This window comes from Chroicocephalus ridibundus, chromosome Z, assembly GCF_963924245.1.
Source record: "Chroicocephalus ridibundus chromosome Z, bChrRid1.1, whole genome shotgun sequence".
Lineage (NCBI taxonomy): Eukaryota > Metazoa > Chordata > Aves > Charadriiformes > Laridae > Chroicocephalus > Chroicocephalus ridibundus.
The window spans coordinates 42862534-42887528 of NC_086316.1; the positions used below are offsets into that span (position 1 = coordinate 42862534).

Genomic DNA, 24995 nt, shown 5'->3' on the forward strand with positions numbered 1-24995 from the left:
TGTACCCTCTCCAGCAGTTCCCTGTCCCTCTTGAACCGGGAGCCCAGAACTGGACACAGTACTCCAGGTGCGGCCTCACCAAGGCAGAGTAGAGGGGGAGGATGACCTCCCTCCACCTGCTGGCCACACTCTTCTTGATGCACCCCAGGATGCCATTGGCCTTCTTGGCCACAAGGGCACATTGCTGGCTCATGGTCATCCTGTTGTCCACCAGGACTCCCAGGTCCCTTTCCACCCAGCTGCTCTCCAGCAGGTCACTCCCCAACCTGTACTGGTGCATGGGGTTATTCCTCCCCAGGTGCAGCACCCTACACTTGCCCTTGTTGAATTTCATAAGGTTTCTCCCCGCCCAACTCTCCAGCCTGTCTAGGTTGCTCTGTATGGTGGCCCAGCCTTCCGGTGTGTCAGCCACCCCTCCCAGCTTTGTGTCATCAGCAAACTTGCTGAGGGTGCACTCTATCCCCTCATCCAGGTCATTGATGAATATATTGAAGAGGACTGGACCCAGTACTGACCCCTGGGGAACACCACTCGTCACTGACCTCCAACTAGACTCTGTGCCCCTAATCACTACCCTCTGAGCTCTGTCTTTTGACCAGTGTTCTATCCACCCCACTGTCCATTCATCTAATCCACACTACATAAGCTTCCCTATGAGGATGCTGTGGGAGACCATGTCAAATGCCTTGCTGCAGTCAAGGCAGACAACATCCACTGCCCTCCCCTCATCTATCCATCCGGTCATGCCATCACAGAAGGCTATCAGATTAGTCAGACATGATTTCCCCTTGGTGAATCCATGTTGAGTACTTCTGATAGCTTTCTTTTCCTCCACATGCCTTGAGATGACGCCCAGAATGAGCTGTTCCATCATACTTCCACGGATGGAGGTGAGGCTGACCAGCCTGTAGTTCCCCAGGTAGTTCCTAGGCTGTAGTACCAGCCTAGTGGTGGCCCACAGGGGAGTCAGGATGAATGTGAACACAGGTGATCCAGCAGACAAAGCATATGTGGATTTTCAAAACACCTTGGATAAGGCTCTACATTAAAGGTTATTAAAAAAAAAACCCAAAGCTGCTGCAAGGTTTAGGAAAGGCCTTTTTATGGACTGAGGGCTGATTAAAGGACAAGAAGCAGCAAGTAGGACTTCAAGGCCACTTCTCAGGATAGCCAGGAGGGAGAAGTGAAGTCCCTGGAGGTCAGGACCACATTCAACATCTTCATCAACAGCCTGAAGACAGGAGGGCACTGTCAATTAGTACAACTGTGGGGGTGAAACGAAGCTCTTGGAGAGGCTTTTGTGAGAAGGATCTCACAAAACAGAAAGATCAGGCAGCAGATGAGATTCAATGCAGTTAACTACGTGCATGATAAATGGATGTCATAACCTAGTAACCTATGTTTACACCCACCACTGGCAGCAACAACTTGGGAAGGAGTTTTTGGAGCCATCTCTGACACCAGCATCTCAGTGATCAGCTGCTGCCAGAAAACCTAAAGACATCATCAGCATAGGTACTAACAACATGGCACAGGGCATAATTCTGCCACGTTACATGGCCATGGGTCCCCCACATGCCCTTTAGTGCTGTGTGCACTTCTGGTCTCCACAGCTCAAGGATGTAACATAACTGGAGAGGCACAGAAAAAGAGAACTAGAATGCTTAAGCTGAGGCTTACAAAATCATTAAAGTGACGGATAAAGTGAGGTCAATCAGCAACAGCTGCAGAACTGTTATTAGCAAAGTCTGAAATACTGTAACAAGTGGACACTCAATGACCTTAGTAGGAGGTAAGTTCAGAACAGATAAAAGTATATGTGTTTTTTTTTTGTTCCGGAGCAAAAGATTCCAGCACCACTAGCAATCTAAACATGCATTATGGAAAACATTTTTAATTACAGGATCTAATAATGTTTTTCCACAGAACCTCTGTTTAATTCTGTACATTTGCTAGACTGTGCTCAGAAAATGCGGGAACTGTTAAACATTTCTTAATTTTATCACCCAGTGGGTGGCCACCTGCCTAACTCCTTCCACATCTAATGTTATGCAAACATAACAGATCCCCGCAATGTGTCAGCAACAAGATTTGACAGTCAAAAGTTCAAATTGCAGCAGTGACACCTGGTTCCTCATCTACTGGACTAAGTACACTGTCCCTGAACTGCTGTACTAAAAGAACGTAGAATGGGTCAGCATTGGGAACAAGTGTTGGCACAGTGTTTACAGCAGACCTGTTGCCTCTTTGCTGAGTTTCAGAAGAACAGATGCTCATCCCACTTGTGGGATGCCCAGGAGGAGGATACGATGCCTTGGTAGGAACACAATGGGAGAGCTGTGGCAGGAGGGAACATAGCCCCTCTTTGGGAGCCAAGCCCTTCTCAGCAGTGCGCTGGAGTGGCTTGGGCAGTCATGCAAGCCCAACTGCCAATGGGGGCTTCATTAGCCAATGAAGCAGAGAAGGCTCTGAGGACCTTTTATGTTGGGAAGTGTTTAGCAACCCAGTCCCATGAAAACAACAACGACGTACAGATTTGGGTATGTACACACCCCCTCCTCTTTCATGCACAGGAAAGAACCAATTTTACCATTTACACATCAAAACCTATTGAAATCAAATGAGTATCTGTGTCTTTTAATTTCAGGACCTTAGTCTGACATACTGGAAACTGCAAAGATTAGGGTTTTTTTCTACAAAGCAGAAGAAAGTGTTGAGGTGAAGGGCTGGAAATTGCAAGTTATGAGCTGAATACCAGAATAATTCTGGAAGGACAAGTAAACCTTTTGTTTTGTTTGTTGTTTCATGGGGGTGGGGGATTTGCTATTCAGAGGGTAGTAATCTTGAAATAGCTGCCTGGTAATAACTATAATTTAACCTGCCTGTCCCCAGAAGTCTCCAGATTCCTTTTAAATTCTGAGTAGTTGCTCTGTAAAAGGCAGGGGATCATCCTATATAATTAAAATTACAGCTGCAGAGAGATACTCTCTGCAAAAGCTCCACTACCACTCTGGGACTTGTGTTTCCTGCTGTTCAGGGTTCCCAATGCCTACAATGAAGAGCATAACCAGAATAATGCACCCAGATACCTGCTGAAAATCTTGATCTTGATGATATTCAACCTGGTCCCAGCCTCAGCAACAGAAGAAAGGGTGAACCATTAAATGAACTTTAAGGCAACTTACATTGGTCCCTTTCTAACAGAATATTCTTTTTATCTAGGTGTTGTAGGGAGAGATGGAGCAAGACAAGAATACCATTCACCTTTTCAGAATAACAGGTATAGGTTTCCTTTATTACATCTTCTGCTACCATATCTAACAGGAAAAATTATCCTTTGTCCATTTCTCCATCTCCACCATGCAAGACTCAGGAAGACGCCATATGGGTGTGCTGTTTGTTGTATCAGTGTTAGACTGCTACTGCCTTCATCATCATATTGAGGGTCTCCAGCACTTGAAGAGACCTCCAGAACTTGAAAGCCATAGACAGTGGCTAAGTTTGTAATGGCTTCATGCTCTCTGTGAAAGAAGTTTGGAGCAGGGCATATAATATGCAATAATGAATATAATGAATCTTCTATACATTAAAAATTCAGCGAGAACCTAGCATAATCCAGCATGGAAGCCCCTACGCTCTTACCACTTTGCATGCGAAGCTGTAGCTTTTTGACCTAAGGGGTAACCTAAGGTATAACAGACCCAAGGGCTGTAATAAACCTTGTCACAAATAGAAGCCACTCATGGGCTGAGAGTGTTTGAGATGGACATGGGCTGAAAAGATACGTTCAAATTGTCACCCCTCTTGAAAAAAATGAAAATGTGAAGAAAATAGAAGGGAGATACAGATGGAGCAGAAGAAGAACTATTTATACGTTTTCATCCTTTAAAACCTTCTTCTGACTTTACCTAATAACAAATGGAGGACACCGGGAAACAACAAGGTCAAAGCAATATTTTCTCTGCCTATGGTCAAACAGAACCATCTGTAAAAATAGAACCCAACCTGCCTGGAATGTGGATGCTTGTTTTTCAGCTGGACTGATTCATCAATACAGCTTGTTCAGTGGCTGAAGAGACACCTGTGCTGGTGCAGAAAAGTGGATGCTGCAGGAATTAGCTGCTGAGATTAGCAGGAGAGCAGGACCTTCTCTTTGGGCAGCAGGACTGGCTTATGCTGCCTAAAGTGTTTGCCAAGCTCTGTCTCCTGTCATAAAACATCCTGTCCATGTCCTTCATTGTTTGAGGATCTCTTCCCTATGCCTGTTCTAGGTTTACCCTTCATTAGCCCATTAGCCTCTTTGCCTATATCTTCGTATTCATCACTGTCCTTTCAAGACCTGATGTTAAAAATTAATTTTGCTTCCAGGCCAAACTAGCTCTACTTCCCACATCACCATTTCTGTAGTGGTGACACTTTCCTCTTCATTCTCTTTACATTTAAACAGCCAAGGGACCTTCTCTTGTTTATTTTAATATTCTTTTCAAAGTCAATCTTTAATACCTTTTGGCACTTTTCACTGTATCCCTCTTTGTTCATTAGCCTTTCCCTCTTGTGTGTTTTTGCTTACTCCCAGTGTACTTTATGAGGTAAAATCACAGATAGTTTTGCACCCTACTGTTCCCCACCTTCCCCTCTGACTTAGGGACACAATTTCAAACTACTTTCTGCATCTTCATTTAAAGAAAATCCACATTTCCCCAATACTTAAGCTGACCCTAACAGCTAGTTCCCTCCATTTCTCAGAGCTGAGCCTCTGAAACAGCAGTAGAAGGACAGAAAGAAAACAGGTACTCCAAAAATTTTGAGGTCACAATTATTCCAAAGTCAGGAGTTCTGAAAATCTCAGGCAGTTTTAAAATCCATCACTACCCCTGTGAGCTTTACTTACAATAGGAAATTATTCAATTACAGGTGCAGAGTAGTTGCCTACTTTATGTATCCTGAAGGCTAAACAGATCCAGATCTATTCCTTTTTCATTTTCTATTTTTCCTGCCTTTTATCGTAAAGAAATCTATTAAGATGTCATAAAATACTGCCAGATTAAAATGAATAACTAGGAAAGAAGCATTATTTACTTTTTTTTCCTGATTAATCGCAGTAATTAACATAATACTGTTTTCCATATTCCTAATGACATGACTGAGAACATATAACAAACACAAGCTACCTTTAAAGCAGCTAGCTTGGACCTCTTGAGTAGCACAGGCAGAGAAGTGTACACCCCAGAAAAGGAACATTCACCCTGCTTCTCAATAGCTTTGCATCAAGCTCATTTCACAGCTTTAGAGCTAGCAGTGCCTGCAGACTGGACATACCTTCAGTCTCATGTTGTACAGTGGCGCTGTATCAACCTTTCTGTGAAACTCCTTTGTATTTCCTAGTTTATGCCATTTTAGCTGTGCTTAAAGCTGTATTTGAAGGGCTTCTTGCTGCATGTAATACAGCACAGCCTTCGGTTTCCTACTTTTCTATTTTATTCTACTAACTAAAGCTGATTGGGACAGAAAACAAGAGGGTTAATACTGCAAAGTATGTGGGCATACACAAGCTGGCTTAGCTCCAAATCCACCATTTAGTCCCTCTCCAAACCGCCATGGAAACATTTGTTGGTCAAAACCGTATGTTCCTCCGAGCATGACTGATGTAAAAAAATCACAGCTGTGTGTGCCTATGCAAACAGGTAGGAGTTGCGTAAGATGGATCTTCTGATCAGTTTCAACAGAATTCCCCTCTGCAGACAATGGCAATATCAGGCCTCTATATCTTAAACAACATATAAGCTTTATTTTGTAGATTCAAGTAGTTATCTATTGGCTTTCTGCTGAGGGGCACATTCCACTCACTGTGTATTGGCATTAAACTTTATTTTAACATGGTGAAGCTTTTCCCACACAAGTACTCCACACTAGATTCTTTTCTCTAAAAAATGGCTGATACGGCATGAGAGACCAGTCCTAGAATATGTGAGGATACTAGAGCATGGAAAAGTCATTTGACTGAAAACTGCAAAATTCCCTTTTTCATTGGTGCTTTCAATCTAGAAGACAAGACAAGACGTGCTGCCAAAATTATGACATGAAATATTCAGCTCTATTTTGATCTCTTTTTTCCTCTGTGTCTTGTTTTGCTAAAGATGATTTAAAACTCTGCTTGCTGAATCCAAAAAACAAACAGCTCATGCATATGACAGGCTGCCAAGAATGCAGGATCCTGCCCTTCGCTTAGTTCACAAGCAAGAAAAATCTCCTACAAGGATACTGCCAGCCAGCTATGCTGCACTAAATCTCACCATCAGAAAATAACATTGGCAGCTTAATCAGCTGCAAAAGGACTCCATGCAGAGCAGTAACTTGCAAAGAGCCCAGCCTATCAGTTAGCCTTTCAAAGTGACTTGGTGGTGACAGGCATCTGGTAAATCAACCTGGAAAGAATCTATATTCTCCATAAAACACCACATTTCTGTTTTGCTGGATTGGGCTGAAGCAGTATGAAGAAGGTAGATGACAAAAACATTAGAACAAATGATTTGTAATCGTCATGTCTGTCATTCACATTGCCTCTTTTTCCCCCCCCCGCCTTTGTATTTATACTGGCAGTGCAACAATTGCAACACTGATATGTTATCAAAGAGTATCTAGCAATATATTTAATGAACAGTCTTTAGCTTCCTAAAATTCTATCACCAAAAAAAGAGAAAGAAATGAAAAAGAGAGAGAAAATGAGAGTGATTTCTTTGCCCTGATAAGATTTCTCCCTTTCTGTGTACACCATTAAATCCAGATTTATAGAGACATAATCTTGGAGGTCATAAAAGAATTTGAAGGACTCCCTTCACACACATACACCTTGGAATGGACTAAATGATGTTATAAAATAACCTCCCGAAGGAGGATCTGACTGCATCACATTTTACATATCAGTTGCAAAAAATCCTAACTTACATTTCCAAAAAACCATTTGTTTGCTTCATGGTGTGGCATGCAAGGATTGGATTACAGGCTGATGTGATTTATTTTTTTTTCACCCTTTAGATACAGCAGTGAACACAGAAGTGAAAACAGATGTAAACTGATTAAAAATTTGCAATTAGTGAGGATAAAGGTAAAAATCTTATTCCCGGTGATGTCAATGCCAGTTTGCTCGTCAGTCTGGAAGCAGGACAAGTTTTCATTCTTTGTATACGTATCAGTGTCTTTCTGTCTTCTATTAAAATTGTATAGGCTACAAACCTAACTGCTTAGATCATATTCATTTTCAATATCAACAGAAAAAAACCCAGTATTTTGTGGTTTAAAGTATCACAATCTCAGGGTTTCTTTACCTCTATTTTATATTCACTATGTACTTCTTTATTACAAAGGATTGTTATTTTTTGTAGATGTAGATTTGCAGCCTTTTACTCTACTATCAAAAGTCTCCCACTATAGCTCTTCCTTAAAGTCCTGGCTTCTAAGCACGCGATTATGTGAATAATTGAAATGACATTCATTTAAAAGTGTTCACTTCCAGGACTCAGAGTTGTGGAGAAACGCTTGAACACAGCTATGTGGAACAGAGATCTGAAGTAGGGTTTGATGACCCCCAGGTATCACAGGTGACTACCATTTAAGCTTCTTCCAAAGTGTATCCACCTCTACCTTGAAAGTAGTTGGGCTTCTTTGTGCTCTGTGTTGCTCCTGCTGAAAGGGCTTTTCCAAACTTACTTCTTAGAAAATTCTCATTTACACTCTCAATCATGGCAGTGCATGCACATTTGTTTTTGAGACAGTAATGACCTTCTGCCTGAACAGCTCTTTAGCCTCCTGATTACTCATCTTGCCCCATTATATTTCTTGTTCACAATTCTTGCCTTAAGCAAAAGGGTCCAGGAATTAAAAGACACTTTACAGAATCCAGCATTTGTTTGCTTGTTTAAGAGCAAGAATTTAAGCTGTTCTTACAAGTTGGTGGTAAGGAAGTGATTAAACTAATGACTTCTTTTAATAATTAGAGATAGAAATGTTGTAGCATTCCTGGTTTGGAAAAAAAGGGCAGCACGTGTATTTTCTGTAAAGTTGCTGACAATAGTTTAGTCTCATCTACATCATCAAGGATACACATTCTTGAAAACTGTTGCTGACTATTCATCAGTTGCCTCTTTAACCTGGGGCCTACCACATCACTGTTCTTCATGACTCAACTCTGATTAAGGTGGTTCCTGGGCACATAATGCATATGGGAATGTAGCTCCGCAGGCAAAACCAAACTCAGTCTTTCCTCGTAATTGTCACAAAGGAAAAAAAAAGCCACAGCAAATTAAAAGTATGATTATTCCAGGTGAAATCAAGAGTTAAAATATAATTCAAAAGTTAACTACATTGATCAGCAAAGACAGAAGACGTAACTTGAGCAATGTTATGCTTCCATAGGCTTTAAACTAAGGCTCACCTACTCAGTGTACGGAACTTTTGACCAACATAAATATGCACTGGGAATTGCTTGAAAACAGACAAGATAACTTTTATGTCTCACTGGAGAACAACACAAAAACATAAGACTAAATAAGGGTATAGGTTTGAAATTTAATTTCTATCACTTATCAGGGTAGGTACCTCTACCTGAGCATTTCAATGGGTCTGATTCTGCTCCCAAACCAAAGACATGAGACATCACTATTGCAATATCAAGCCTTGGATGAGATGAACTGTGGAAGAGAGGGAGGAACTGATTGTATACAGAATTCAATGCAAGCCTTTCAAATCCTTAAGGGCTGGACAGCAGCTTTTCGAGGATACTGTTAAGGGACAAATAAATAGAAACTTCTGAAAGTAAATTCAGGGGTATTAAGCTTTAAGTTATGTTTCTTGAAAGCATTTCAGTACACTGGGAAGAACGAAGTTACTTCCCACTCATGCGGCTTTTCTTCTGCAGATTTGTTTACCTACCTCATAGAGACGGAAGCATTTGAGTCACCACAATCTTTTCTATTTTTATTTTATCTGTTTTTGATATCAGAGGCGTATTCCCTTACTCACCTTAAATCAGGCCTTCATCTCTTCCTAAAGTTAGGCCGCAGCTAGAAGCTTGACAGCATTTTGTAAGTGTTTTGGCTCCATATTATGTAAGACTAGATTAATGCAAAGCCAAGTTATCTCTGACGTTTAATTACAAAGTTCATGAGCCTGCAAGATGCAAAATCACCTCAGTTCTGGGGTCCTCACCTTGTGGAAAGCTTGGAGAGATGTTCCTGATAATTTGTCAAAAAACAGTATTGTTCATTATGTTTGATACTGAAAAGGCTTCACAAACGCATCTGCATTACAACTACATAGGTAACCTAAAGTCTGTCCATATTCTCTGCCACCAATGCCAACAGGCTCAGATTGATCTGTCTTTGCTAATGATTTCCCTTCCTCTCCATGTTGGAGTAGACACATGCAAACTGCCTGGTTGGCCAGGTACTCCATCACACAGCTGAAGGACCCAGAGAGTAGTGAAGATCTATGTGACATGCAGTATCACACACTGCTTTCCTTGTTCCCCATTTCCACTCACCATCAGTAGCTCTTTGCTATGCATTCACCAATCTACAGAGCCAGATTTGTAGGCTCTGCTCTGTTACTAGCTGATGCTGTCCTCTCATCCTCTCGATTCATCCTGTTACTACATAGCACTTCATAGTCTAATTGTCTAGTTCTTCCTTTCTGTGCTTCCTGAGTTCTGTGAGCCAAAACAGTGCCCACTGCCCTTTGGGCATAGGAAAAAAACCCGCATATTTAGGAAAACTGCCTAGCAACTGCTTTCCCTATTGCAAGGAGTGAGGCCATTTGCATAAGAAAACTTTCCAGCTGGAAGCTTGCAAAGACTCTGCTGGGAGCTGATTCTGTGATCAGTCCTCAAAGAAGAAGCCTGGTTTAGTCCTGCTCCCTCTGGGTGGCCTCTCTGTGCTGTCCCCATCAGTGGGGGTAGAGGCACCATCGCAAAGGGTGCACCAGTGCTCAGCAGCAGCCAGGAGCTGCCACTCCAGCTTCTGACTGTGCTCACAGTGCTCCCAGAAATCTTTTCTCATTTTGTTCCCACATCATCTTTTCCTCACACTGTGCACATCACACATCACAAAGTCAACAGCTTCAGCTGCTAACCTTTGGAGTTCTGTCATTTGCTTTGCAGAGTTCCTGCCAAAAGCGACAATCTGTAGCACTACAGTACAGTATCTCTCTCTCTCCAGATATTTACATGTGGTTCCTACCCACAATTACTAAATGGCAGTAATGGTCTGCACAAAGACCTGACCCAGGAAGAAAAACTACAGAAATCACTTCATCATTTCTCTTGCTGTCCTATACCTGGTCTCTAGAAAATGTTGCCTGTAGACTTTTCACTTTGTAAAGCCTCAAACAAAACATTGGCTCTAGTAAAGTCAACAGAAGAAGCTTCCACCAATCCACCAACTACAGTCCAGCAGATTGTGAACAGAGTTGGGATGGAGGACATGGCCCTGGTGCTAAACATCAAAACAGCAGTCAAATAATTTCAGCATCTGCAAAAATGGCTTTGTAGGGCTGTGCTGCTACTTAATGGAATGAGCCAATTTCGATCAGAATTCTGCAAAGCTCTCCAAATTGCGGTTCGTAAAGCTAATTTCAATGTGTGAATCATTGCTTTCCTGCAATTTATATCCATATGTGTGGTTATTTTTGAGAATGATTCAGTTTTGTATATATAATTTTAAAAGGACTTTTTAAGTTAATGAACATCTGCGCTAAGAGGCCCTCAACAGAAAAGCTTGTGTCAGCCACCGGTGATGCTGACTGTGTAAACTTCCTGCTATTCTATAGGTATGCATATGGATTCTAAGGCTCTTACCAACTGCATACAGCAGGAGTAACCCCACTGAAAACCATAACATTAAAATGCTTTAAAAATGGGGTGGGAAACCCAAAATTTCCATCCTTGAAAACTGTAATATCATTTTATAACCACAATGGGACCAAACGGTAAATTTTCAAAGCTTTTAACAGAAGCAAACAGAGGGAAAATTTCCATTTGAAAATTTCCAAACACTTTGATTATGTTTTTGATTGACATACATTCAGAGCTTTTAGCTATAGAGTAGTTCAACAGGATTTCTGCATTTTCTGGAATATGTTTCTAGGTGCTGCTTCCTGAATGAATTTATTTTCTCAAGATAAACCTATTTCTTGACATTCTGCATGAGAACTACGCTGGCGTAAATCTAGTGTGGGTCGATTTACAAAGGAATAATTAGACACCCAAATTCAATGGGTAATCAAGTAACTGGTCACAGAAGCAAGGTCACTCTGCTCTAGTTTGTCTTTTAATCAGCTCCATTTTTCAACCTAGTCATGTTTTTCTCTTTCTGCCTTCCCTACACTCTTTGATCTCACAGACTGAAGGAGAATGCTCCAGGAGCCATGGAGCTGGCTTCCCACTTGCACATTTCATGTGAGGGGGCTTAAATCTGGCAAAACAAAGCATTTCCCAACCTCACAGTTAAAAATCTCATTTTCTGTATTACTATCGTGTCATTAACCCTGCAAGACAGAGTTTAGTAAGAACTCACTGTTAAATGCAGCACACTACACATGCTATACATCTTATGTTCCTTCTCCTAGCCCTAATACAGAAAACGTACTGGAACTCCCCTCTTAGGATCTGTCTCAGTGAAAACAGATGGAATCAGAACTGTTAAGTAAGACCAATGACCCTGGTGTGAAGATGATGAGAAAACTTCACTTGGGACGTGACTACATCTATAGCCATGCTAAAAAAGATGGAACTGTACTTGCCTGAGACAAAGCTGAATTTGGCCTCTCTGTGCAGAACTGAGCAGGCTAGAAAACTGCCATTCCAGACAAAACACCAGAAGTCAGGGATGTGTAGGTAAGAGCTGGAGAAGGAGCATGCTTCCTGCACACAACAGAATATATTCTGTCATGGACAAGTAGTAACAGGCATCAAGCCATGCCGCTAATCCTTCAGCATCAGGATAATGCCATGTCCTGGTGCACAGAAGTTTCTAAATGCTGACGTTGTGGTGACCTTTAAGAAGCTCCTAAAAGCCCTCTAAAATCATTAGGCCTAATTCTGTTTGCAATTATGTTATTTTAAGTTCAGAGTCACTGCACTGACTTCAAGGCAGCTAGTTCGGATTTACATCTTTTAAGTTAGCCCATTATTTTCTGTACTGTTTCCAGTTGCATGAAATCATCTGTGCACGTCCTCCAGGGCTGTTGGAACCCTCTGTCCTCCCCAGCACTACACATGATGCAATGAGCCTCTGACGGAGGAGGAGAGCTGAGAAGTCCATGTAGGGAAGCAGATAATTTCCTTTTGAGCAGTGCATGCAAAAATAGCAGCTAATAAAAAGCCTTCAAACTGTGCTTTCAAACTGTGACAATTCCATACACACACCTACGAGGATGCCTTGACAAGCTGCTTGACTTCTCAGTAACTCTTTCTTGTTTTCTTTAGTGCAGCCTCCTCCAAACTCCCCCACACAGGTATTCATCTCTGTAGTCACAGCTGAGACCTGCAGGTGTTTGCTGCTATTGCCCTTTCAGAATAGACAGACACTTGTTCCTCCCTGTAAACATTTGTATCGTGGTGCTTGCCTGGCTAGTTACAGCCCAAATAGTGATAAAACAGCCTTTTCTTTTTTTAGCCCCTTGCTGTCATGCATTAATTCTCTTTGCAAATAGGCATTTGGTACTGGAAATAGCTTAAGCGAAATCACTCTCTGGTGATTATTTTACTAGCACTATCTTTTAGTAAGTGCTCCATATAGAGAGGGTCACCAGAAAAGTATATTATGCAGTTGCCAGAAATACAGCACTCTACAATATTAGGCTCGCACAGGAAGGAAGGACAGCAAGATGCTCTTTGCCATTTCACTACTCCAATACTAAAGTTATTTCACCATCTTCAAACTGCTACTCTAGCTTTGCTAAGCAACAGTTGAGATCAGAATTGGGACTGTTTGCTGAGGACTGTAATATTCCCAACTGTCAAAAAGGTTTCTCAAAAGGGTTTTTGACCTTTTTATGTAACGATGAGGTCTGAAAGCTGGGTATTTTTAAAATTGGCCTGGAATACTGAATTGTGTAATCCTTAGTTTTTCTGGAAGTCTTCCGGGGAGGCTAAGAAGTGTAATAACTTCTCACATCTTAACTGAAAGTGCATGGGAACTCTATGTTTTAAAAAGACATCCTTTCCCAAAATACTCACTTAACATTAAATAAAAGTGATCAAGAAACAAAACATTAAAAAACAAAGCCACAAAAATCTAGGAAACTTCCTTACAAATCTTTCTCACTCCCTCAGCTGTTTACTTTTTGGTACCATGATTCTGCTTAGTTCTTTACTCAACACCAAATTAGACAAGACTTGAATTTTAATTATTTTTTTTTTAAAAAGCAGCCCCCAAAGCAGCTAAAAATAAGAGAGAGACAACAGTCTTTCTGAACCACTAGAGGTACAAAATGTGCCAGTATGAACTGCAAAGTCATTCACTGAGGGACTGAAACCAATAACTTCTAACAAGCCGGGATGTTCTTCATTTGGAAGGAGTGAAAGATGAGAGTGGCCCAGGGCACTGTTTGACAACACAGTGACTGTGTGCCAATGACATACACTATGTAAGTCTAGGATGTACCATGCAGCACGTCTTCATTAGAGGTTGGGAAGTACCTCTCATCCAAGAACAGGCTAAATCTCATTTGGAAAGTACTCCACACAGTCCTAGTCATGTCTGTACCGGAAAGAGACACTGAAACTGCTGTTTCACACGCTGGAAGTCATGGGAGAAGGCCACCATGAGGAGAAGAAAAATGAAGAACCTTTTCTCCTCACAGTGTGTCTTCTTTAACCCTCCAACAGAGTCTGGCAGGGGATGGGAGTACTTTTGCTAAATGCACTTGAGACATAAAGGCTAGGAAAGGAGGAGAATAAAGTGATCAAGTGGGCGTACATTTATTATGAGTTAATTCAGCTTACTGATAAAAAGCCCTGGCAGCAGGATCCTACTTATTTGCAACATTCACTTTCATGGAAGGGTCTGTGTGACAGGACAGGAATGATCCAGGAGTTAGAAATACGAGCTTCAGAGACACAAGACTGCTGCTATCCAATTTTGTGGTATACCTGAGAGACATTTGAGAAGTCTGTCAGCATTTTTCAGGTTGCTCCATATTTATTTATTTAGCTAAAGTCTTTCTTCAGGACTTGCATGGGATTGCCTGCATTTTTGTTTCCTCTCTTGCTGTAGGATCTTGTTTTGGGTGAACTTCAGTTCCTACACATCTCTGAGGACAGGTCACAGGGCCAGATGTGCTCTGAGGGGTGTCACCAAACCCCAGTAATGCCAAAGACTGGTGCAGCTGGTGCACTGGTGCACTTATAGCATTATATAGTTTGCCAGATCAGAAGGCAATTCTCACTGAGACTGATGGGGGTGGCTGACACCTCCTGTTGTGTGTCAGGTGTCACTGACTTTCTAAGATCCCTCAGGAATTTTGCCAAACATAATTTCTCTTTAGGGGCTTAGGACACTGTTGATACTCTCAACATCCCCTCCTCTTTTCCCCTGGCAGACTGGAATTTTTATGGGGTTTGGTGCCTTATATAGAAAGGACTAAAGTGTTAATGAGTGTTGGGGTTTTCCATGTGGCTTGAGGAGGCCTGAGGTTCTTTCAGCTCCTCCTACCCTTAACACCTACTGCATGGCTTCCTGCAAGAGTGCAAGGCTTGGGCTCAGTAACCTATGTTGCTTCTTCCAACCCTACATGCTATCCTCTCTATAAATAGCAAAACATGGTACAAAATATGCAGAAGATTTTAAAGAGAACGTGGTCACTGAACTTTATACTGAAACACATCCTCTTCTGCCCCATCTGTGCCAGAACTAGAGGAAACTAATTTGTGGCTTATGAACCTCTCCGTCCCTTTGGGGCGACTTGGGCCTAAAGGAAGATGGAAACCTCAATAATAGCCTTGGTCTTTTGATGGATCCTTGCTTGGTTTGTACAAGCAGAGGAAAGAAGTCCTTATTTTCTCCACTGTTCCTTGCGTTGTTGCATAAAGGCAAGTAAATTATACAATAACTAAACAGGGATTACACAACTGAGCCCCATAAATCTAAATCAGAAACAGAGTCTCTATCCTGCACTGGACAAACATAAAAATGTGCGAGGGTGAAATTCTGGTCCTAATGAAGTTAATGGCCAAGCTCTTCCTTACTCTGGTGAGATCACAGTTTCATCCAAAACCTTGGCTCAAGCCTGTAGTTGGCTGACCCAAGCTGGATATTTAGAGCATATCCTTGTTAAGTTTTTCCAAGTACTGGGATAAGAGGACCTTCCTTTTTTTTTTTTTTTTTTTTTTGAACAACCACTTGCAAACCTGATCTGGAGGCCTAAAAAGGGTCTGATACACTATCTCTGAGTGCAAGAACAAATATTAGCAAAGTAGTTGTTCCCATGCTTCAGTGTCAATACTTTCAAGCCACTGAAAGCTGCTGCTGACTCCCACTATTTGGGTATCAGAGGGAAAGATGGGAAAGCCTGACCTGTGGGGGTTGGGAGTCCAGACGACAGAAAACAGACATCAAGAAAACAAATAAAAGCCCCTAATGAACCTGAGACCTAAGCTCTGCAAGTAAATAACTTTGTGAAATGATCCACTGTGCTACAAAGACTGCAGTGCAGCAGAGTGCTGCTGGAGCTATTTGGCACACAGACCAAACTAATTACTTGACAGTTGTTTTAGTTTGGCCTGAGGTGGACAGCAGTGATGGGTAAGAAAAGCCACTGCAGTTTCTTCATGTCACCAGGCTCATCTGGTCTGACTATTGAAAACTACTGATGTTACACTGAATGCTAGCATGTACACCAGGGCTCCCCCCACCCACAAGATTCCTGCCTGATGAAAAAGAAAGGAAAAAAGAATAGAGGAGAAAAAGGAAAGCTTGTGCAATCAGGGCCATGCATCACATGTATTCCTAGATCAAGGGTTATTTCTCTCCCCCTCTTCCCTGAAGCATCTCTTAACAACTGAGCTGATTCAATGCAGAATGTCATTAGCAATCTAACAGTGAACAAGGACTGGGGATCATCCTTATCTTACAGAAGCAAGCTATAAATAATCATCTTGGGCAAATCTAACATCCTGACAGAGTGGTAGGATCCAAAAAAACTGATTCCAGTGTATTAATAAACACAAATGCTGAACCATTTCTTGCAGAGCTTTTTGAAGCTGTGTAAATCCTTCCAACAAGCATCAGATAAAGCTGTCAAGTTTGGGGAAGAATTGCTTCTATGTATGTAATTAAGCCTGAGCAGTGAAAAAGACTTAGCCTGCTATAAACAATTAGGTATGGTAGGTCAGTGCCATCCCAGTGTCATCGCTGACAGTTTCATTACTTAGGCCTGCCATGAACATAATTCTCTAGGCAACCATCTGGAAAGTCATCATAGCCTTGACTGTTTCATGACCAGCTTCTGACCAAGCCTACATATGGCCCAAAAAGGGCAGGCCAAAGGCTTAACTGTGACTTCGAAATTTTATCACTGTGAAATACGGTGGCACAGCAGGCTGTCTGTCCTTCCTCTGCACCATCTAGAAGCCAGCTGGAACATGACGGGCCAGAGAAATGGTCCTTCTTGTTTTTCTCACTGTGCAGAACAAGTGACTACCCACCCAACTTTGTTTCATACCCATCCATCATACTGCAAGCCATGCATGCATGGCATGGAACCATGCTACTTCACATCTTCATTCTTTCCGCTCTGGCACTTGTCTACGTCTTTCTCCCTTCATACACACTTGTGTCTACTACTAACACCTCTCTACACCTACCTTTCCTGCCTTTTTCATTCCCTCTCTCACATCCATGATTACATCCTTTTCACACTATTCCCTCTTTCTTCTCCTTTGTTACACCCTGGATCCCACAGATCCTCCCTTGGCCTCAAAAAAAGTGATGAAGAGGGAGAGAAGAAGCAACGAAAGAGTGATTCTGTATAAGAGACAGTGAGAAAAGCAGTGTGCCCCTTGAAGGAGAAGTACCAAAGGACTATCCATGTTACCCAGAATTCCCTTTGGTGAACCCCTGCTTTCTCCAGGTCACAGGTTTTCTTCTAAATTTGTGCTTCATTGGGTAGAAGCTTTGCTTGAGTGCTCATGTGTAAGACTCAAGGATTAAACCCAGAGGTACAGGAGCAGGTAAGATGACGCCAGATTCAATACACTGTCACATGTCTGTGCCAGGCCTCACTTGTCCCCAGGAAGCCCATATGATAACTTAGCTTCCATCCCTTTTTGCAGGTAGTTTTTCTGCAGCATGGAGTATTAACTTTTTTCCAAAAATAAGCAGCGCATTTATTGTTCAAAAAAGCCTGCCTCTGACTGTCAAGGCCTTTGCAAACACTCACTGTTAAGCATGGACATTCATTCTTAAGTGTAATGACAAACATGGTAAACAAATCCATTTTAAATGAAATACAGAACAGAGACATGCCTCCAGTCCCAACTAATATTGCTCATACTTCAAATGCAAAACCAAGAAACCCTGGCCTTTGGTGCTCACTGATGTCTTCGCAAACACAAACAGAGGCAGTGATTACCATTCTGTATATTTTTCCAAGTTCTGAAGTGCAGTCATGCTTGTTTTACATTGAGCAAATAGCTCGAAGTGCCAAGTTTCCAAAATAACAAAATATAAGAGGGATCTGCCTCTTGTGTTTACTAAATACTAGGTTTGCCTTTTGAAAGAAAAGACAATGAAGAGAGGAGACTGTTACTTCTCCGCTGTTAAGTGAAACAACACTCAACAACTATTCTTGTGCGCTGTTTCCTGTGTTGTGTCCCGCTTCATCTGGATGTAGAGACAATCTCTTTCTGGGCATCCCACAAACACTGACGCTGAGGTGACACTCTCCTTTATGGACACAGCAGCCCAAATTGTGTGGCTAAGGAAGAGGCCTTCATTTTACCTATAAGGAATTCAGTGGCAACAAGTCATGTGAAAGGTAGATACAGAAAGTGTTCTTAAAGATGCTGAGTGGCTTATCTTACAGGATAAATTCTAGGGTTTATAAACTTACCAGCTTGGCCACAGATTGCCTTCCCCAAGCCACAAACACCAGATAGATTCAGCTCCAATCATCAAATTACACACATGGTAGCTAACAGCAAATGCTGTCAACTACATGACTTGCCACATAGTAAAAACACAACATCAACAACAGTAATTAATGTACACAGTTCTGTTTATCCTAGCCATCCTAGAAGCCCTTTGTAAACTTCAGAGATCACTTGATGGCAATCAAGCTCAGGAAAATGGCCTGGGTCAGATGAACGAGTGCAATGGACTAGTTTTACCCATCACAAAACAACTCTTCAACCATAAGCAGTAAGACTAACGACCTGGCTTAAGGCAGGAGAAACTTACTGACAGGATTTCAAGTGCTTGGGTATATAACAATTTCTCACTAGTCTCTTCCTGAGTAAAATAACTGGTCCAGTACTGCTGGCCAGTACTTATACCTCCTCTGGTAAACTGAAACATTATGCAATACCCAAAGGTTACAATTTCCATTGGTCTTAGCAATACGTAACAACGTATTTTAATAACTTCAAAGTGTAGGGCCAAATGTGATTACCCACTCTTTCTTTTTATCTGCTGCTGCTTCTTTTTCACTAAAGCCAAGCAAACATGCAAAATTTCTGCACAAAGAAAAAGACCTTTTTGTGATTTATTATTAGACTATAAAGCCAACATATACAAACAACAGGACCTGTCAATCTTACTCTGATTAACTCTCTCCAAATTTACCAAAACTTTGGAACTCAAAACCAGGTTCTCCACATGCCAGCCTCTAAGTTACTTGACTGACAGAAGTTCGAGTGTAAAAGCAGAATCAGTCACATCAGCGTGGTAAGAAGACTGAATAAAACCTGGGTTATTACCAACTACAGCAGTTCACTTACCCTATAGTAGTCTGTGCTGTACACATCTCTAGACATCCCAAAATCCCCAATCTTCACCAGTAGGTTCTCACCAACCAGGCAATTCCGGGTAGCAAGATCCCGATGCACGAAGTGCTGCGACGCCAGGTAGACCATACCAGCTGCAATCTGCTGGGCAATATGAAGCATCTGGGATTGGGTCAGCTCAGCAGGACGGTTGCCTTCTGCCATCAGTACTGCATCTGGTCCATGTGCCCTGCACCAAAATACAAGCTGATTAAGTAATAGGCCACTTGTAAGCTGGAGAGGTGAAAGGCATTAGTGAGCCTAAAGCCGCACAACTGGCTCGCTCAAAAATAATAACAAAAAGGGCTACGAATTCATTGATGAAATAGGGGAAAATCTGTATCTTGTCTTTTTTTATTTATTGTTTTCCTTCACTGTGTGAAAGACAGGTGGTATGAAGAGCGTTACACAACAGGAGATATATTGCTTATGGAAATAAGGCACATGCATTCATAATAACACCCCTTTGTCAAAATCTACCTTCCTCCCGTTCCGTTCTCACAATCTAGTAACCTGGACGCTTTTAAGATTCAGTTGTCAGTGTGAGCCATCTTGTCCACACCGAGCTTTTGCCAAGAAAGGCTGGACCAGACGACCTTTGAGGTCCCTTCCAAGCTGGTATTCTACAATTCTATGATTCTTTTCCAGAGAAAGGCTGGCAAATGCAGCTGTTTGTTAACTGAGGAAAACCTTATCACCCTATAAAGTAAAAGGCCACAGAGCGAAAGGCAATGCATAGCATCACTTTTCCTATGACTGGCATTCTTTGATTTCTACAGGGACACAGTCCATTGACCCTTCCATCTTTTCTTAAAGAAGAAAGAGCTAACTTCATTCTGAGATGCTATCTGAGAAACAAGGGTAGCTATTTTAGATTTACACTTCTAATTTCCTATGCAAATGCCCAGCGGAAAACTATTTTTGCTTCTTTCATCACCAAGGGTGATTCCTGCCTGAGATGGGAATTCTTTGCAATTGGAAGAGGACACAAAAAACCACACTATCTGGAAAAACTAAACAGTTTCAGAAATATGAGCTTTTTAAGACCTAGCAGGTCCCTAAGATGCAATAATCAACTGATTAATGAGAAACTTGTATACACTCCAGCAGAAGGAGAGCCATTTTGCATTTGGAAAGCCCAGCAAAGTACTGTAACACATGTGGTTCACCCATCTTAACTATGTTAGCTCTGATGTACATGTGTAACATTCTAGTATCTTGAAGACAGAAACATAGAAACATTCCTACACACAACATTTTAAAGTAAGAATTACTAGCTAATCCTTATCCAATTCATGAAGTCATCTGGCAATCATTATTCATGTGACACATCCCATAATATTCTGAATATCTCTTTCCATCCACTCCATTATTCTGGGTTTTCAGATGCCTTTTTTATTCCATTTTGCAGACTATTCTTTCTGAGAGATCACATCTTCTCTTCCATCCTCAACTCTTTTTTTTTTTTTTTAATACTCAAGAACTGATTTTTATTTTCTCTCAAAAGTCCTTCCTTCCTACAAAAAGGAGTTTCAGAGAATCACCTTTCTGATCAATAGAGGTGAGGCCTTAATTTTTCCCTACGGGAAGGGCACAGGATTTTGGAGAAGACTTGGAAGTTAATCAAAATCTGAGATCAAATCTGACACTACCTATTAGAAATATGATATTAAAATTGCCCCAAGGGAAGAACTTCATGGGTAAAGTGACAGATGTAAGAAAGAAATGAAGGAAGGTGTATATCATTGCGGGGACTGCATCTGGTATCAGGCAAAGAAGCTCTCTTCCACAGTGTACATTCAACTAGTCTGGGTTGGTGGGGGTAAGGCTCAGAGGCAAATTCCTATTGAAAAGCACTGTACCTTTTCATTGCATGATTTTTTTTCATGCCTGCTCTCAGATATTAACCTCTGAGTGGCTAAATTAGAGAACTCTTCATCTTTTGCTAGCTTCCCTGAGGACATGGTCTGTATCTAATGAAACTTGTGGATTATTCTCAACACTCCATCCACCTTGCTGTCCTCTTGGTGCTGGCTGTAGATGAGATGATCGTCAGTGTCTGCAACGGCCACAAATATTGACAGAGATTTCTTCGTATTCACCAGCTAGAACAAGCACAGGGCAGGCATGACTTTGAGGCTTTAGTCCTAAATCTGGAACAGCCTTTGGCTGCATGCAGTTAGCAAGGCTCATTTGGGTTAAATTTCGGATTTGCTTTTCCCTGGCAGCCTTTGGTGGCGCTGCAGGGTAAGAAATACAGGCTCTTAAAGCATGCTTACAACTAACCTCTGATCTGCAGCACAAACTGCAGCAAATGTGATGGGAATGACAAATTGGAGCTTAGGTTTAACAGCTTGTCCCAGCATAATCATTTTATGTTCTATAGACAAGGGCTGATTAATAATTAAAAAAAAAGAGAAGACCTAAAGTAGGAAATACACTGTCTGCTAAACTACCTTTCTCTACAATAATTCAAAATCAGAGTTAGGAGGTAAGAAAAGACCAATCAAAAAGAATAAAGGAATAAGTATTTCTTATGAGATAAGAAATTGTTTCTTATCAGCTGTAAATCTTGCTTCTTCTAATGGAAATTCAATGTTCTGAAAAAGTACTGAGGAGGCATCTTAGGAAAGTGCCATTCTCTCTTGGTCCACGGCAGAGGTCCAAGCTGGCAAATGCAAATGCCCTGACATAGCTCTGACAATACACTTAAATCCTTTGCCAGAGAAACAATCAGTCTTGGAAAAATAGTAGTGTTTGCTCTGCATATGCAGTTCAGGCCTCGGTCTCTCTGCCAAATCTGGCAGCCCTGCCAAGAAGGGAGGATGCTAGTTGAAGTCATTTGCTTTTACGGTGTGGCTATTTGTTCAGTGGAGATCAGATAGACAGCAAACTCATTTCACGTAGGCTATCAAAAATACATAAATAGTGACACCAGTAGTCACTAGCTATTTCAGTCAGACAGAAAATCTGAACCCATTTAAAGGGACATCAGTTTTTATTGTTTTACAGCTGTGTCACAGGTATCTTTCTAAAATGGTGGTACCCCTAGTTATCTTCATCAGGAGAGATCTCAGTAAATCGTGATAATCCTTCAATAAAATGAAGGTCTTGAAAGAACAGTCCCTTATGCAAACAGAATTTTTAACACAAGAGCAAAAGCTGTCTCTTAACTGCTTATTTTTACGTCAACAAGCGCAGGCTAGTGGAAATGACACGTACACAGGCCTGCTGTTTGTAACTTCCCAGTTCATGAGTTACCTATTATTGTGAATCTTAGGTATCATCTATTTATTTATGACTACTTTACTACCAAATTTAAATTTCTGATGCACGTTCCTGAATAGTGTTATGAAATACAGCCCTAATCTGGACCCCAAGATGTAGCATTTTCCATTGCACTGAAGTTTCCATGGCTTACAGTTTTCTTGCTTCAGATTAATGGCAGTCTTTCCAAAACACTGAGAGGAGGGAAGAGAAAAGTGGTTAGATTTCAAAAGCTCTTAGATGCCTACAGATAACGATAGGTGTTGAGTGGGATCTTCCCAAGTGCTACCAGAAAGCCTGCAAGAAAATGATTCCTACTCTAAGATTTATAACCATACAATTCAGAATACACTGAAATATACTGAAAACAATATTTCTTTGGTTCACATTCCTTTCTTGCAAAGCACAAGGCTTGACTTAATGGTACTTCCAACTAGGCAAAGAAACAATGATCCCCACACCCCCATACAGAAGAGAAGAGTTGCACAGATTTGCACTCCTAGATGTCAGCATTTCCAGTGGTAGTAGTTAATTTCACATTAAGTACCAGTAACACCTACCTTCTCTGCCCACTTCTGGCTCTCCAGCACAATATGTGTTCGTGGATTTACCTGAGGAATTTGTTAAGATCTCCATGCTTCATATACTCAAAGACCATGATGAGCGGATCACCCTCGACACAGACGCCGTAGAACTTTACGATGTGCTCGTGTTGCAGGTTAGTTAGCAGCTCTGCCTCACGGTGGAAGTCCTTGCGGGCATTGTCGCTGGCATCCTTCAGTGTCTGATGAAGAAAACAAAAATGTAAGCAAGGGGAGATGCTCGCAGAAGGTAGCGAACATGTGGGATGGCACTGTAAGGTTAAGATAAGGACACTCTACCGCATAAAGGATGGAGGAAGTACTTTCTTAACTTCTAGAAATGCAGGTGTGATGTTTAAGTGCAATTAAATAATGGCAGTACAATTTCATTCTCCTGCCGCACGTCATCCCAAACAACAATTTTTCTTGTAAGAGAATGTAGGAATACTCATGATCTTACTGTGCCAAGTGTTTTCTAAACACAGAACAAATAAACTGGTCTTATCCAAAAAATATACTTAGCACACAGCTGGTTCATATCCTTTAGCATTTAACTCAGGCAAGTGCTGGTATCCTGTTGGTATTTATACCTTTCTTGTAAGTTCTTTAAAATAAAAGTCTGCTTGCTTAGTGGGAACATAGATGCATTCTTTATGTATTACTAATGTCACTATTGCTGATGTTGGCCCGTGTGGTGTGCTACACATTAGGCAGATTTATACAAGGATACACCCCTGGACCAGAACTTACAACCTGAGGCTTCAGCCAGAAACTCCTTAGAGACTCAGTAAATCTACTCACATGCCTAAGATTAAGCATATGTATAAGTAACTGGAGGATCAATCCTAAACTGATAGGCAAAGAGGAAGTAGATGCAGATCAGAATTCTGGGGCGTCAATTTTTCTCATCCCCTTTTATTTATACAGCTCTGCATATTTTCATTTTGAAGGAAATACATCAACACCGGATCAAGTAGGAGGCTTAAATGTTGTATAACGAAATAATGCTAATTTAACTGCCACACATAGGCAGTTTTCAGATCGCTTCTTGAGAATTACACTTCCTGAGCAAGGAAACACTTTCATGCACCAAAAAAAATAAAGCAAAATCTGACACCAATTAAATGAGGAATAATTGTAATTGACAATCAACCACTACCAGGCTCTACCTTCAAAAGGCAGAGTGGTTGCACTATATTAATTCAAACAATATTTCTAAAAGACTAAGAGAAAGACAGCAGGTTACCAATGTTCACAAATTATGACTCACAGAAACCGATGTCTGGGCTCTGTACTTCTGGATTTTAACTACACCTAGACTTAATACAAAGGAAGATGAAACACAAAAGTAGTGGCATTGTTTTAACTAAAGATGCTTTTCCTGGCCATCTAGTCACTTTATTTTCTACCCTGAATTCATATATGGGACCACGACACTCATCAGAACAGACACAGAACACGTTAATACTGTGAAATCATTCTGTCAACAAACACAGTTTTTAGCTGCAGAAGCCATTGTTTGTTCAGAGTTTTCCTTTAACAGAGACAATTCTGTTCACTTTTCTAGTATTATATGTATGTATGTGTGAAGAAGAGACTAAAAGATGACTGTTGGAGAAAACACTTGCTTTACTTGTGAAAATGCAACCACAGGTCTTGAAATATGAACATCTACCACACTAATGTCCACATGGGATGACAAGGGGCAGGGCAGACTGGATAGCCATCTACCAAATTCACAGGCTTTTCCCTGTGGGTTTCAGGCTCTATGGATCCTAGAGGCAATAGAAATCAGTCATGCCACAGACATCCCTTCCCTGAGGGACCCACTAACTTGTGAATCTCATGTGTCTTCAGGCCCAGAACCTTTCTTCCACAAGTTTTACCAATAATGATGCAACAAGGATATTTCATCATCAAAGCTTCACAAGACACGATAGATTAGTATACTATGTCATCTAAAGGGGATATCAAATTGGCTCCCCACTACAGTCCCCAAAAAATAACAGCTGAACTGAGCAAGGACTGAAATTTAAATGTATTCCAACGCTTCCAGGCTCTGGGATGATGCTTTAACATGATACAGGCACCAACCCACAGTCCAATCTACA

At 41.3% G+C, this 24995-nt stretch overlaps 1 protein-coding gene across 2 annotated transcripts in view; it reads right to left on the reverse strand.

Annotated features, from left to right (window-relative positions):
• Positions 1-24995, reverse strand: part of NTRK2 (neurotrophic receptor tyrosine kinase 2) — a 211408-nt gene that overhangs the window by 27185 nt on the left and 159228 nt on the right. For both annotated transcript variants that reach the window (XM_063321389.1, XM_063321390.1), the window contains 2 exons: positions 22915-23087; positions 18992-19226 (listed from right to left, as the gene is read on the reverse strand). In XM_063321389.1, coding sequence (XP_063177459.1) covers positions 18992-19226; positions 22915-23087 — 408 coding nt within the window. The remainder of the gene's footprint in view (positions 1-18991; positions 19227-22914; positions 23088-24995) is intronic.